This window comes from Podarcis vaucheri (assembly GCF_965113315.1).
Source record: "Podarcis vaucheri genome assembly, chromosome: 13".
In the NCBI taxonomy this organism is placed as follows: domain Eukaryota; kingdom Metazoa; phylum Chordata; class Lepidosauria; order Squamata; family Lacertidae; genus Podarcis; species Podarcis vaucheri.
The window spans coordinates 37,954,432-37,969,245 of record NC_138751.1 but is presented as its reverse complement, the minus strand read 5'-3'; the positions used below and the strand labels follow the sequence as shown (position 1 = coordinate 37,969,245).

At 43.2% G+C, this 14,814-nt stretch overlaps 1 protein-coding gene and 2 long non-coding RNA genes across 3 annotated transcripts in view; 2 read left to right on the top strand and 1 right to left on the bottom strand.

The window, feature by feature from the left end:
- The window catches only part of LASP1 (LIM and SH3 protein 1), a 49,061-nt gene extending 45,079 nt beyond the window's left edge, over positions 1-3,982 (top strand). The window contains exon 7 of the mRNA XM_082194533.1: positions 270-3,982. Within this exon, the coding sequence (XP_082050659.1) occupies positions 270-443 (174 nt within the window). The 3' untranslated portion in view covers positions 444-3,982. The remainder of the gene's footprint in view (positions 1-269) is intronic.
- Positions 3,546-4,728, bottom strand: LOC309516093. The gene is made up of 2 exons (XR_014212766.1): positions 4,217-4,728; positions 3,546-4,080 (listed from the first exon to the last, which is right to left on the bottom strand). It is a non-coding gene; the product is annotated as an uncharacterized lncRNA (long non-coding RNA).
- A 4,254-nt stretch (positions 4,729-8,982) lies between these two features.
- LOC309516079 lies at positions 8,983-11,778 on the top strand. Its single transcript, XR_014212751.1, has 2 exons — positions 8,983-9,397; positions 9,927-11,778. It is a non-coding gene; the product is annotated as an uncharacterized lncRNA (long non-coding RNA).
- Positions 11,779-14,814: the final 3,036 nt, after the last annotated feature.

The window sequence follows — 14,814 nt, the reverse complement described above, 5'->3', positions numbered from 1 at the left end:
ATTTGTGTGTGTTTGCATACATGCATGCAAAAGATCATAAAGCATGGCTGCTGGAGCACTCTAGGCTACTACCAGCAGCTTGGAACAGTGATTTAAGAGATCAGGCCTGCAAAATGCCTGCTAAAAAAATAAGGTGGGATGTACCTTTCTGTTGGGATTCGGGAGCCACGAGTTTTGGAGGTCCAGTGTACTTAAAGCAAAGGGTGGGTGAGGAGCCCCCAAAGTCACTGAACTCTAATCCATCCCTGCTCTTTTCTTCCCCGCCCCAGAAGCGGTTCCGTGCAGTCTACGATTACAACGCAGCCGATGAGGACGAGGTCTCCTTCCAGGACGGTGACACCATAATCAATGTGCAGCAGATTGATGACGGCTGGATGTATGGCACCGTTGAGCGGACCGGTGACACAGGCATGCTTCCAGCCAACTATGTGGAGGCTATATGAGCTCCACTCGGGTGCCACCCTGAAAGCAAGCAGGGGGAGGGCTCTTGTGTGCTTCTTGTTCCATTATCCCTTCTCTGCTGTCTTGTCACACATCAGTTATTTTGTTCCGAACCTCTGACATGGCCATTTAAAAAAAAATCTTCTGCCAACATAGCCTTGTTTTGGAGGCATTTGAACTTGGGGTGGGTGTCTTTTTTACTATCAAAGATCAATTGTCTTTCCATCCTCTCCCGCAGCTTTCATGAAGCATGGCACTGTGCCCTCTTCCTTCCCTAGGGACCTGCCCTTTTGGGAATTGATTTTGATGCCGATTGAAATGTGCACAACTTAACCAAACTGCTATGTGGAACCAGAATTTGTGTAGGGAGGCCCAGGGGCAGGAATCACTGCCATGCTTCCTTTTGGGAGAGTGGAGCTTTGAGTAACTTGCGCAAGTCTCTGATCATTCCCATTGAAAAAAAATTGTCCAAGGCCTCTGTTTGCATGTCGACTCTTGCTCATTAATTTTCCTTTCTATAAATCTTTATCAGCTGGAAATAAGTCAAACCATTTGTTAAAAGCAGGAGAGCTTTTGGAGTCAAAAGGAACCAGCGCATCTGTCATAACTAGAAGGGAGATGAAAGCGAAAGCAGTAGCTGGTGCAGAGGTACAGAAGGGGAGGTTTGGGAGAAAAATAATTCTATCCAGGACTCTTGGATGCCGTGTCTTAATAAGAGTGTACATTTACTTTAGGCTTAATATTACAGGGCATGAGGAAAACATGCACCCTGCATTCCTGGGGAAAATTAGTTTGGAGTAGAATGTGCACAGGACCTAAACTGTTGCCCAAGTTTCTGCAGCTAAGGGATACTACTCTGCACAGCTTAATTTGGTGCTACCCCCTTGAGTTGAGAGTGTTTGAGGAGGAAGAGAAGCATATTCCAGATGCTTCTGACCATTCCTGCTGCCCTCCTCACCACCCCAAAAGTAGCTTCAAGTAAACTTTTGAACTGGCCTATGCAAGACTCCCCTAGCTTAATGCCTGCAAATAGTCATTTCTCGCAGATTCCTGGTGTTTATCAATGCCCTTCCCGCTCTGTTTTTGTAGAATTCCAAATTCTGTTGACACCTAACCTGTAGAGAGGCAGGTGGGCACTCCTCTGAATAACCTTGACTAGAGCAGCCTTGGGCAAGAAGAATCCCAGTTACTGTGGAGATGTAAGCATAGGGACCAATTGCTCCTTGCTTGAGGGAGTATTCATGGGGCTCTTACTGAAGGCAGATCCGTATGTGGAGCTTTTCTCCTGAACCCACATTCCTGTCAGCCCAAAGGCAGACTTGCAGAAAGCATCATCTCCCTTTCTTGTACTTTTTGAGCCGAGCAATGTTTACAATCCTTCCTCCTCTTTCTACTGCCCCCCAAGCCAGCCTGGAAATTGGATGAAGGGATCAGGGGAACTACTGCCTTGCACTAGAAACATACCTCTTCCTCCCCCTCAAGATGCTGTTGCTGGCTTGGGATAGTCTCATGGACCAAAAGCAAATTCTTTGGAGTGTTGCTGTCAGTATAGCAGGGAACTACGATATAACTGGAAATTTATAGGGCTGTGCTGGTGTGATGGAAGAGCAAAGGCTGAGCTCCTCTAAGCAGGAGTAAGATTCTTGAAAGTCATCCTTCTCCGCATATTGATTGCTGCTTCTCCTGTTACTTTTAAAGAAGTGCAGTGACTCCCCGAGGTCACTTCTGTGTTGGGACAGAAGGCAAATCCAGCTAAATAATAAACAGCCAGCAGCCATGCGGTGCAACAAACCCTTAAAAGTAGGTCTTAGAGCCTGTGTCTAAATAACTCATTTAGCTGTGATGTGATTGCAAAGCTCTACCTATGGAAGAGGCCTCTGGAAAACATCTGGTGTCTTTAAATCTAACATGAGAGAAGTGGTTCTAAGCCACTTTATTTGGTAGTTGTCTCTTACTGGGATAACGGAAATGTTTGGCAAGTGGACCTCCGGAGGCACACTTCTTACCTTTTCGTTTTTAAGAACGCCCATCAGAGGCACATACAGAGAGAGAGAGGTGCTCAGTCCACTGAATCCTCTGGTGGTTTTTAGTCGTCGCCTCTCAAGCACCTGGAAAGTACAAGGACCAAGTTCAAAGACACGTGTCGCCCTCACACATTCTCCCATTCCAGTGCTGTTTGCATATATGTGCTCTTCCTTTTCCCCTTTCCTCCCCTTCTGTGCATAGAGGCATATCAGGACCTTGCCTTTCCCTCACATTGCATCCCCTCTTGCCCGTGGACTTTGTGGTACAGAGAGAACATACATATGCAACGCTAAAAGCACGAGCTTAGTCTCTTTACAAGAGGTGTGAAATAGGCTTACGTTAAGCAAGAGTTAAGGAGAACTTGCCTGCTCAATGTTTAGGCCCCTGAAGTTTGAAAGCAAAGGGATGCTACATTTCGTCCTTCCCAAAGTACTCTTGCATATCTTCGTGACTGGTGGAGTACCGCACACTAGTGATTTGTAGCTAAATCTCTCAGGAGGGTTTTTAATCCCTTTGGGGCTCCCTATCCAAGTTTAAAATGATGATGTTCCTGCACACCCCTCAGATCAGTGGCAGAAATAATAACCAAATCATTCTTTTCATAAAGTCATAGAAGCACAAACATTTTAGCATATTTTCTCAAAAATAAAAAGCCCTGGTCCCTACTTTTCCTTTGCACTAGTGATTAAAGGGAGGAGGGTTTTGGTCTCCTCTTCACCATATCCATGTCCCAGAGAGATCCATTTGTAGAAATGAAAAGGTCAACAAGAATGGTGACAAGTTTTTCTATAACGCAACCATTTTTAGAGGGATACAGGTGTCTAGGGACCACCTAATCTTAGGGTGAACTTTCTAAAGGTGCCAACGAGAATGACTGATGGGTGAAGAGAAATCACATTCTTCTTGGTGCTAAGACAGAAGCACAACCTTAGTACTGGCTGATTTCCTAACTGAAAAAGACAAAATCATGTATAGACAATCCTTAAGAGGACAGCTTTTTGTGAGGAAGATACAAAAATAATGTAATGTGAATAAATATTTTTAGAGGACCAAATAAAGTTACAATAAAATACTCTCTCATTATTTTATAAATCTCCTAGTCTTTTCAACCCTGCCCTGGGAGAAATGGTTTCTCACTGCTTGATTTATTTTTTTTCTGCCTTCTTTATGCACTTTTGCCTTTTTCCCCAATAGCACCTAAACCTGTATTTAAATAAAATGTTAAAAAAGAAAGAAAAACAGCTAACTTGCATCTGTGTAGCCATTTTTATTCATGTCAAGTCTCTTGTACATTGTAGCTTTTCAAATAAGATTTCAGTGTCTGAACTTAGAATGATTTTTTTTTCCTTTGGAGTATATTTTGGGGTTTTCATCTGTTCTTTGTGTATTTCTTCTTTGTGGGCTTGCACGCCCTCTCCAAAAGTCATTTGGCCTTTTTCAATGGCACCATAGAATCAAATGTAGTACCAGTTCTCTTCTGGTTGATGCCAATTTGAAAATAAAAGTATAATTTTTACTGCTGACTGATTTTTGGTGGTCTTTGATAGTTTTCTCTTTCCTTTGGTAGAAATGGGAAATAAACTTACATTCAGAATGCTGTAAGAAGTGACCTGCCTTCAAAATACAGATAGGTAGCCGTGTTGGTCTGCCATAGTCAAAATAAAAAAATTCCTTCCAGTAGCACCTTAAAGACCAACTGTTAACTTAGTTGGTCTTTAAGGTGCTACTGGAAGGATTTTTTTAATTCTGCCTTCAAAATGTAAAGCAACCTATCTATAGGGCAAGTAGTCATATAAGCAGACCAAAGTTGGGTAGATTTCCCTGTACAGAGAGTGACCAAACCATGATTTAGCTGCCCTTTGAAGGGTTTGGCCCCTCTCACATCCTCATCTTGTGCACTTGCTCCCAACTGTACTTCCTGGTACAGACAAACCATAGTTTGCCTACAAAAGAGAATTGTAATCCCAATTCATATCACGGTGATTTGCTTGATAGCCTAAGTCAAGATAATGCAGTCATAACCTTTTGCTCACTGTCCTGTTGTTCCCTGATATAATTTATTTCTACAATGAAGCCACAGCTGTACTCCATAAGACTGTGGGTTTTACTCCCCAGATTAAGAAAGTCTGCTTAATAACCCCCCCCCCACAAAGGATGGCTTAAGAGGGAGGATGTGCTGGTCATCCCAAAATTCCACTCTGAAAGTAACGAGGGAAGGATAGCTTGAAGCCTGGTGTAAAGGGGCTGTGTGTTATCCTGTAGCTAAAGAGAGATGGAACAGGTCTGGGAACCAAAGAAAGAGCAAAAAGCAAGGAAGATGGAGGATCAAACTGACTACACTGAGTGTATGCAAAAACAGCTGAAGTATAAAAGCATTAAAAATAGTATTTCTACCTATACACATTCAAATTTAAAATATACATTCCCATATCCAAATCACTGAGTAATTTTAATCTACATTGCATCTAGGGTGTTTGCATTTCCCAATTTCTAGCTCCTTTTCTTTGAATTTTTTTTTAGAGAGTTTTCAGATTATATTTCTGTAGCATCATAAACTTCGTTGCTTACACCGCAGAAACTCCAAGGGGCTGAACACTAGGCACACTTTCTCCTGTCATGTTAGAGAATCTAAAGCAATCAACCTTGACCACCAAAAGCCAGGGATTCTGATGCTGAAAATCAGGTTGGAGGAGAGAAGTATAGAGCTAGCACTGGAAGACTGGTATGTGGGTGGGTGGGAGGGCAGTGGGATTGCTGAAATCAGACCCCATTTTTGGTACTGGAGATCTGGATGCAAATGCCATAATGTAGGGAAGGGCTTAAATGCAAGCTCCTACCCCTAACATGGCCTAGCACTGGCTAAAGAGAGTAGCCAGGACTTGGGAAACAAAAACCAAGTAATGAAAGTAAGAATACAGTAAATTACTTCAGCAGGGCAAGTCTACTGCATTTAGCCTAAAACACAGGAAAAGATAAGCAGATTCAAGTTTGATCAATGTTTGGAGTCCAGTGAAAGCCCAGTATAAGTGGGATATACTGTATTTTTTGCTCTATAAGACTCACTTTTTCCCTCCTAAAAAGTATGGGGAAATGTGTGTGTGTGTCTTATGGAGCGAATGCAGGCTGCACAGCTATCACAGAAGCCAGAACAGCAAGAGGGATTGCTGCTTTCACTGCACAGTGATCCCTCTTGCTGTTCTGGCTTCTGAGATTCAGAATATTTTTTTCTTGTTTTCCTCCTCCAAAAATTAGGTGCGTCTTGTCGTCTGGTGCATCTTATAGAGCGAAAAATACTGTAATACTCGTATTTTCCATAGAACTGTAACTTTCCTCTGTGAGCATTAACTGCTAATTCAGGTTCATAGGAAAGCATGCATGGTTGTGTTTTCCTTCAGGTTTCCAGGACGGCACAATTTTCATACAAATGGCACTATGGCCCTACGTCTTCCCTGCCATATAATGAACCCCTTCTTGGCTCAGGCATGCTTTCACCTGTCCTACACCTAACATCAAGCCAGTAAGATGAATGGCGATAAAATACGGGAGATGCAGACTATAAGAAGACCAATTTCTACAATTAATATTCCATAAAATGACTGCCGTACATCAGACAAAGCCATCTTAACTAAAAGCATCTTCATCTTCAGTAGCCACTTAAACATCGTGACACAAGGAGCCTGTTAAATTTCAGTTTGTAACTGAATCCAGAGGGCTGCAGCTAAAGGCTTATTTCCTAGTTACAGTGCAGCCCTTAGCAGTGCCCTATCTGTGGAGCACAGGTGCCAGGCAGGGGTATATGGAGCAAGGTCATCTGGAAGTTGTTTAGGGCTTTAAATATTACAAGCAAAACTTTGACGTGTACCCGATAGCATACTGAGAGCCAAGGTAGTCCCTGCAGTAGAGGTGCTACATTAGGCACCCCCAACCTGTGACCCTCCAGATGTTTTGGCCTACAACTCCCATGATCCCTAGCTAACAGGACCAGTGGTCAGGGATGATGGGAATTTTAGTCCAAAACATCTGGAGGGCCGAAGGTTGGGGGTGCCTGTGCTACATGATGTCAACAGAATGCCCCAGTCAACAACCTAGCAGCTGCATTCTGAATCAGATACAACTTCTGGATGGAGCTCCACATGGAGTCCATTGCAGTAATCCAGTAATGAGGTTACCCAGTGCCAGGACCTCATTGGCAAAGTGATCTCAGGAAAAGGCACCCATAGCTGTTTTACCAACCAAAGCTGGTAAAAGGCACTTCCAGCCACAGAGGTCACCTGTGACAAAAACAGATTCAAGGACACCCTGAAACTATGTACCTGTTCCTTCAGAGGGAATACATCCCTGCCTTGAAACAGGTATCTAACCTGTCTCCCAGCACAGGAACCACTCACAAAGCCTCAGTCTTGACAGGGTTTAAATTCAATTTATTGGCCCTTACCCAGTGCACCACTGTGCCCAGACAGTGGTCCACACCATAATCTGATGACCATTGCCACAGATCCCTAATGACCAGTCCTGATGGCTTCATGAAGTTGTTAAATAGCACTGGGGACAAAAGACCCCATAACAGACATGCCAAGGGTCCGAAAAGCATTTCCCCCAGTGCTGCTCTCTGGATCCGAAACTCCAGGAAGGACCAGAACCACTACAGAGTCCCAGCACCCATCCTAAAGAGCCCAGTGGTATCAAAGGCAGCAGAGAGATCAAGCAGAAAGGCATAGTTTGCCTACAGAAGAGGCAAACAACGTGTTCCTCTTGTCTTTTCCATTTGCATGCTATGCCTGATTTTTTATCCTTTAGACCAGGAGTGGGGAACTACTGGTCTATGGGCCTGTCTCAGCCAACCAGAAGGCCCAATTTGGCCCACAAAGCTATTTCGCCCAACCCACACCCACCTGTCAAACAGCTGACATCGCCAGTGATGGGAACAGACAAGGTAAAACAATCATGGGTTCTCTTTTGCCATGTGAGGGAGACTTCAGCCTCATGTAGCCAATGCTTGAATAAGCACTTTGGCAGCTCTGTGCCTGAGCCTTCACAAATTCACTGAATCCAGGGCAGGCAACACCACTTTAAGTTCCCATTTAATAATAATAATAATAATAATAATAATAATAATAATAATAATAATAATAATAATATTTATTTATATTGCGCCCTCCCCAGCCGAAGCCGGGCTCAGGGCGGCTAACAACAATAAAACAGTACAAAAGTACAGCACAAACAACACTCTAAAATCATTCATTATAAAATTAATTAATTCAAGCCACTGGCAACCATTGGGCCAGAGCTCCGTGAAGATTGCCGAAAGAGGGAGTCAGGCTGTGCCCTGGCCAAAGGCCTGGTGGAACAGCTTTGTCTTGCAGGCCCTGCAGAAAGATGTCAAGTCCCGCAGGGCCCTGGTCTCTTGTGACAGAGTCTGGCAATGTCTGGCAATCAGCAAAGGTTTTTGACAGGTGGTGAGACAACCTACCTGCTGTCACCCAAGTGGCATGCTAATGAAGCCATGTGATCAACAGGTGGCTAGTCCCGCCCACCTGTGAAAGTAAGCCCACAAGGTGGGGACAAATGAAAGGTTTCTTATCCCTGTTTTAGCTCAGCTGCCACCAATGTTCTGCAAGCTTTCAGACTTCACAGGCACTTGCAAGGCCATTTGGGGTTTTTGATTTCCCTCCCCACTTTTATCTCCACAAACTTCTGCACACTTATCAAGTGCCCTAATTATATAGAAACCACTCCCTTGTCTTTTGGGAGGGGGCCATTTTGCTTCCAAAGAGTTCACTGTTAAGAGGGAATTATATTCAAGGTTGTTATTTTTAGAGTATATTCAGCCAGCATTTTAAAATTCTGTCCGCTTAAGAAAAAAACAGCAATCTAGTGTCTTCTGGGGGGTGGGGGGGACAGAGAAATGACTTAGATGACCTGGCAGTCAAAAAGATTACTGTTTTAAAAAGACTACTAAATCTTAGTAACGATGGATCAACAAAGCACCCAGAATGATCTCATCTGCACCCTTCTGTCAAGCAGAGCCCTTCATCCATCAACCGTTCTGTGCCATCTTGAACGCTGCACCATGAGGACAGAAAAGTTATTAATACCGTCCTGCTAAACACAAATGTTACTTTGAAAAGCAAAAAAATTAAAGACCACTTTCCAGGGTCATCAGCAATATCCAATCTGGGAGGTCACACCTTCCCAGTTCCAGACCTCAAGATCCCATCCAGCTGTTTTTTGCCATCTAACTTCAGGTTACCTTGTGCAACAAAAATAGGGGTTAAATTCTGGAGGACATCAGAATACAAATCTAGATTCTTTGTCCGTGCACGTACACGCAGAGAGAGTTGGCTGCAACAGGGATTTAACTATGCTTCATTTTCTCTGCATTGTGGCTGGCACTTCAGCCAGATTCCTGATATTTTGAATAAATCTGCGGTGAATAGATATCAGTGAATCCTTGCCGTTAGGCATCTTGGTTACATTCTCATAGATTCCACAAACAACCCCATTTTTTATTTTTCTCCATCTTCCTCCCTTGTAGAAAAAGACAGCTCTGTTTCATCTGGCATCACCATTCTGTCCTGTTAGATGCTGATGTGCAGGCAGGCAGGCAGGCAGGCAGCCCTGCAATTACCTTGCCTCAGTCTAAACCCCTCCCTTCCTCTGCACCAGCTGTCTGTCTCTCTCAATCTCCCTCTCTCCCTCCCCTCCAGCCTCCGATTCCAGGCAGCACCATTGCTGTCCCCATTTCCCCCTCGACCACCATGTTGGACATTTTCATCCTCATGTTTTTTGCCATTATCGGCCTGGTTGTTTTATCCTACATCATCTATATGTTGTAGAATCTCCAGCCACGCCACCGGCAAAGGCTATGGATCGCGACCAAGCAGGGAGACTGCTTTCCTCGATTCGCGCTGTTTTCTCAGCAATACTGCAGGTGGGAATTCTGATTTATGGTTAGCAAAGCTCTGTCGTATTTGAAAGCCACACTGTTAAATCTGTGCTGCGGGGGTGGGGGGTGGGGGTAGGCGGAAGGCAGTAGACTGCATAGAGGAATAAATGGTGTGTGTTTGTGTATGAAAACTCTTTTCTGCCATCACTAAATAATACCCATCACCCGGTCTTTCTGCAGATAGAAAGCTGCGCGCCTTCTGCATTTTGCTGAGCAAAATGCATTTAAAAAATAATAACGCCTGGGCTATTACTGTACTATTAACGCCCTTTCTCTGTTTAAGAATCAATTCTGGATCTTTATTGCTGCTCAATGTGATGTTTGTGATAAGGGCTTTGGGCTGAAGAAGGCTCTTGTGACATTTACTCTGCTTTTAAGAAGCAACGGGTAGCACTGAGCGCTTTGGAATTGCGTTTGGTAAATAAGGTGCCTGCTTGCTACCAGTCCATGTGTATTTATATCCACATCCTCTTTTCTTCCTTCCTTTTCTTGCCTTAATGGGGATTTTCTACAGATGGGAGAGCCCATCTTGGAGGAGATGCATGCTTACATGTCAGAGAGGCAGCCATCTAGAGTTCTTCCAGAGCATTCTCGAGAAAGGTTAACCCTTCGCACGACCAACTGGCAAAGAGAAGAATGATTCAGCCCAACACCCTGAAGACGCCGCCTTGAGATTTCAAAGGATTTGGGCTGGAAATGCAATGGGAACAACAAGGGAACAAGGCCAGGGGTGGACAAAAATGGACAGCAAGAGAAAGGTGACTGAAAGGTTCTAAGAGGAAAAAGGGGTAAAGCTATTGCTTGGACTACCCTACTGTTGTTCGTTTTTTAAAAAAGAGGTTTTCTATATGTGAAAATATACAGGATTTGAATGGAAAAAATAGTATTTTCTTTTATTTGTATGTTCTGGGTTTGTTTGTTTTCTAGTAAAAAGGAATCTGGGAAAATATGGATTTCTAAAGGCCAAATGGAGGCGGGGCTGGTGGGGGGAGAGACACAGATGGATAACCAAATGTATTCTAGCTAATGTTTGTCATGCTAAGGTCCCAATATGGACAACACAGTCTCTGTGCAGAAATGGGTTTTGGGTGGGGTGGGGCAGAAGGGGTGGGGCAGCACACCCAGCAGCTCAGTAGTATATTCAAAACACCCCACATTTCCCTGTGTGGAAGCTTGTACATGAAACACTGTCTCTGAGAGGTGTGGCTTTGTGCTGCTACTGCTGTTCAGGGGATCAGAATGCTTATTTTTGCCTTTTTTAAAAAAAGAAATTTTTCCAGAAAATATTTTTTATACATAGTTGCTTTCTCCCCTCTATCTTTCTAAGCTGGTCAGATTTTTGCACAGGGACATGAAAGCCACATGCGAAATACGTAGAAAGGAGTGTGTCTTTTGGGTTGATATGAAAGCTTAGGGATTCTCTTTCTCCAATATGTCACATGTTCATAATTTCTATGAATATGAGAGAAACGTGAAAAGGAAGTATTGTTTGAAAGCTGTCAGATGGACTTATCTCCCTCCCTCCCTCTCCAAAGGAAAATGTTTCTGCGATGACTTCAGTGCACTAAAATGCCAGAATGTTAGCTGAGTACAGTTACTAACACAGATAAAAAAATTGACATAGTGCAAATACTTGTGTGAAAATAATGTCCTTGCAAACTGTTGCAGGTTGTAACTTTTTGCCTCCACATCCAAACTGATACTCTCAGCTAGGCAAGGAGGGGAGATTTGAAGTAACATTTAAAGGTGAATTTACCCAATCTGTGCTTTCTGAAACAATAAGTGAACTGGAACACAGCCATCCTTTGAAATGTGCACTTCTCCAAATTTTGCAATGCTGTTTGCCAGCCAAGTGATGCGTAGAAAAATGTATGTGCTAGGGTTGTAAAGTGTGCATCAAAATACATATATTAGTGAAAATAACTTACAGAAATGTATATGATGAGAAATATGCTTTGCAAAGCAAGTATTCGGCAAAATGGCATGTCAGCGTACTAGGAGAAATTTGCACTGAAAAGCTGATGAGTTTCCTTGGACTTTTTTAAAAACAAAACAAAACCAAGAATCAGAAATCGATATGGAAATGTGGAGAGCTGAATTTAAGATTGGAAGAAGCAGAAGGAGACTGAAACTGACAGATTTACCCCGTTCCTACTTTCAGACTGGAAACAAAACTATCTCTAATGTGCAGGACCCAATATATAAGCTCCATGGTTTGTGGTTTTTTTGTTTCCTTGTATTTTTGGAATGTGTAAAATGACACAAGAGGCAGAACCAAACATATTCCCTCACACAAACAGTAGTTTTTGGAAGGTTTGAAATGTAAAAATTAATAATTTAATGTGAATAAACTTCAAGGCACCTTGTATTATTGAGTGTTCATTAAAAAAAATAGACAAAAGCATGGCTAAAGGATGGGTTGGTTTTGAGGTGTTAAATGGAAAGCTAGTAAAAACTTGATTATAATCTGGTTTAGCTCAACCACCAAAAAGGTGTTTGCCCTTCATTGCTAGGCAAGGAGGTAATTTTGCTTCCCTTTTTGAGGAAAAGGACACAACATTTGGGGTTTTGTAGTCTAGAAGAAAAAAAAGGTGGGGACATGATAAACTTTTAAAACTTATCCATGGTTTACAGAAAGTGGATAAAGGAACGTTTCCCCCCCCCCTCAGTGCCATCCAACCTAAGCCGACTGCTGGAAGAATCAGGAACGGGGGGAAAGTACTTCTTCGCACCCACAAGATACAGTGATGGCGAACAACTTGAGTGCTAGAATTTAGGGGTGCCCGGATTTAGTAAGTTTTAGAATTTAATCACTGCTCGAATAGTTAAACCCTTCATAGCTGGGCTCAGCTTTCCCGTCCAAGCCAGCCCAATAATGGCCATGCCATTCAGCAAACAAAGGGGGCAGGAAGATGGGCAATTAACAAAGATTCTGTGCCAGTGGGAAAATGGGTGAAGCCCTTCCCTGAGCTCAGAGTTGGGTACAGGAACAAAGCGCAGTAGTAGAGTTTAAGGATTGCAGTTTTCCTGGTGTGCTCAAGGGGGAAAGGTTTAAACAGTAAACAGCAATGGAACAGAAAATCATGGCAGCTGCCTAGAGCAAAGTTAGGAGTTACGCGCCCTGAACCCCTGGCTTACCTGGCAGCAAGTCAGTACGCAAAGTCCAAGGGTGAGTCCACACAAGCAAAGTCCAGGAAATGCAGTTCAGGGTCAATCCACATCGCCAAGGCTGAAGTCCAGCAGTCAGGATACAGTCCAGAGTCAAACACAAAGCATAATCCCGTACACTTGAAGGAGTATCCAAGTCAAGGTCTATCAACATGGGCAGTTGAGCAAACATAGCACCTCAGCTCTGCTTCCCTTTTGAATGCTGATTGCAGCATCTGGGCTTGACGAAGCATATTACCCTCACCTGTTCCAAGCCTACTCCAGCCAAGGAATCACAAACCTGCCAGAGCTAGCGAGCCCCACCTGGCCAGATAGGGAGTTGGGCTGTGGGCTATTGTCTGCCTTAGCCTCCTAGAGAGCATGGGTAGGCAAACTAAGGCCCAGGGGCTGGATCCGGCCCAATCACCTTCTAAATCCGGCCTGCAGATAGTCTGGGAATCAGCGTGTTTTTACATGAGTAGAATGTGTCCTTTTATTTAAATTGCATCTCTTGGTTATTTGCGGGGCATAGGAATTCGTTCATTTCTCCCCCCCCCCCAAAAAAAATATAGTCCGGCCCCCCACAAGGTCTGAGGGAAATCCCCCTGCTGAAAGTTTGCTGACCCCTGTCCTAGAGCCATAGCTGTCAACGTTTTCCTTTTTTAAAGGGAAATCCCCTTATTCCGAATAGGATTCCTTGCAAGAAAAGGGAAAAGTTGACAGCTATGCCTAGAGCACCCCTCTCACTTCTCCTGACACCTCTGAGCCTGCTGGGTTCTTGGAGACAGGGGACCCTCTAGTTCTGGTGATGGGTCCTGCTGCTCTAGTTCCTGTGCATTGACCCCCATTCCCTTGCCACCCTCCATTACCCTGTGAGTACTTCCTTTCCCATCCCTTGCTTGCCCTAGTCCCAAACACACCCCTCGGGATCCTCTTCCTCCTCCCTGTCAACCTGCCAGTTTTATGACATTCATGTTAGTGGGAGAGCAAGGCAAGCATGGCTGATGTCTGCTTGGACACAGGACTGCACCTATGGAGGAAGCAAGACCCTCTTGGGATATAAAGCTGGCAGCCCCTCCATTGTAGGATCAGGTTGTATTACGTGTAAATAAACTACATATCATAAAGACACCACAGTCTCTGCTGTGCCTCATTTCCAAAGGAAACTCAAACCTTGGAACTCCCTGGAATCTCACAGAAGGCGATTGGGCCGGATCCAGCCCCTGGGCCTTAGTTTGCCTACCCATGGGCTAGAGGGTCATTTGGTATGATCCAGCAAACTCTTATATTTTTAATTCTAAGTTAACAAGCAAGCATGCTTTTGTCAAAAACGGACCTTCAAGAAACAAATAAATTACATCAAATAAATGTCAGTTGAGCTACTAAATGCTTTTAAAAGTATAAGTGTGTTCTGGGCACCACAATTTAAGAAGGATAATGACAAGCTGGAAAGTGTGCCGATGAGGACAACAAATACAATAAAGGGGTCTGGAAACAAAGCCTTATGAGGAATGGTTGAGGGAGTTGGGTATGTTTAGCATGGATAAGAGAAGACCGAGAGAAGCCATCTCCAAGCATCTAAAGAGCTGTCACATGGAAGATTTTCTATAACTTAAAATCTCTTGCAAAACCTTTATATGCTGTGAAAATCTAAATTCCAATTGACTTTTTATCTTCTTTGAGTAGAAATAATGCACATAAAAACAAACCACCTTCAGTACATACTCATCATTTCTTGTTCTTTAATGTAATGTCCAATAAATAGAAACATAATTTAGATAAGAGATATACATATATATTCATACATTTTAAAAAAATGTTCTTATAGTTGGGCATTCAATATATTCTTTCAATTTCAGTGAGAGTTTAAAAAACTGACAGTAGTTTAAAGTCATAAGTATATTCTGGAATTCTATTTTGGAGTTTTCTTTAACTGAAAAAGGCATTTTTTCCAGTTACAATAGAGAAGCAGCAAAAGTTTTTTAGAAAACCAGCAGAGTGAACACTGCTGCTCATATCACCTTCTTGTCTCATCACACTACATAAGCATAAAGGTGTAACGATGCTTAACCCAACATGGAAGCTTAACTTTTTAAAAAAATTGTCCTAGTCCCACACCAAATTCAGAACAAATCCATAACAACTTCAGAGTGCATTTTACCATGTCCTTTTTGGGAGTCATTCATTCTGTAGAGATGTACATGAACACAAAAACAGCATGGCTTATTTCTGAATGAATAAATCAACCAAGATAG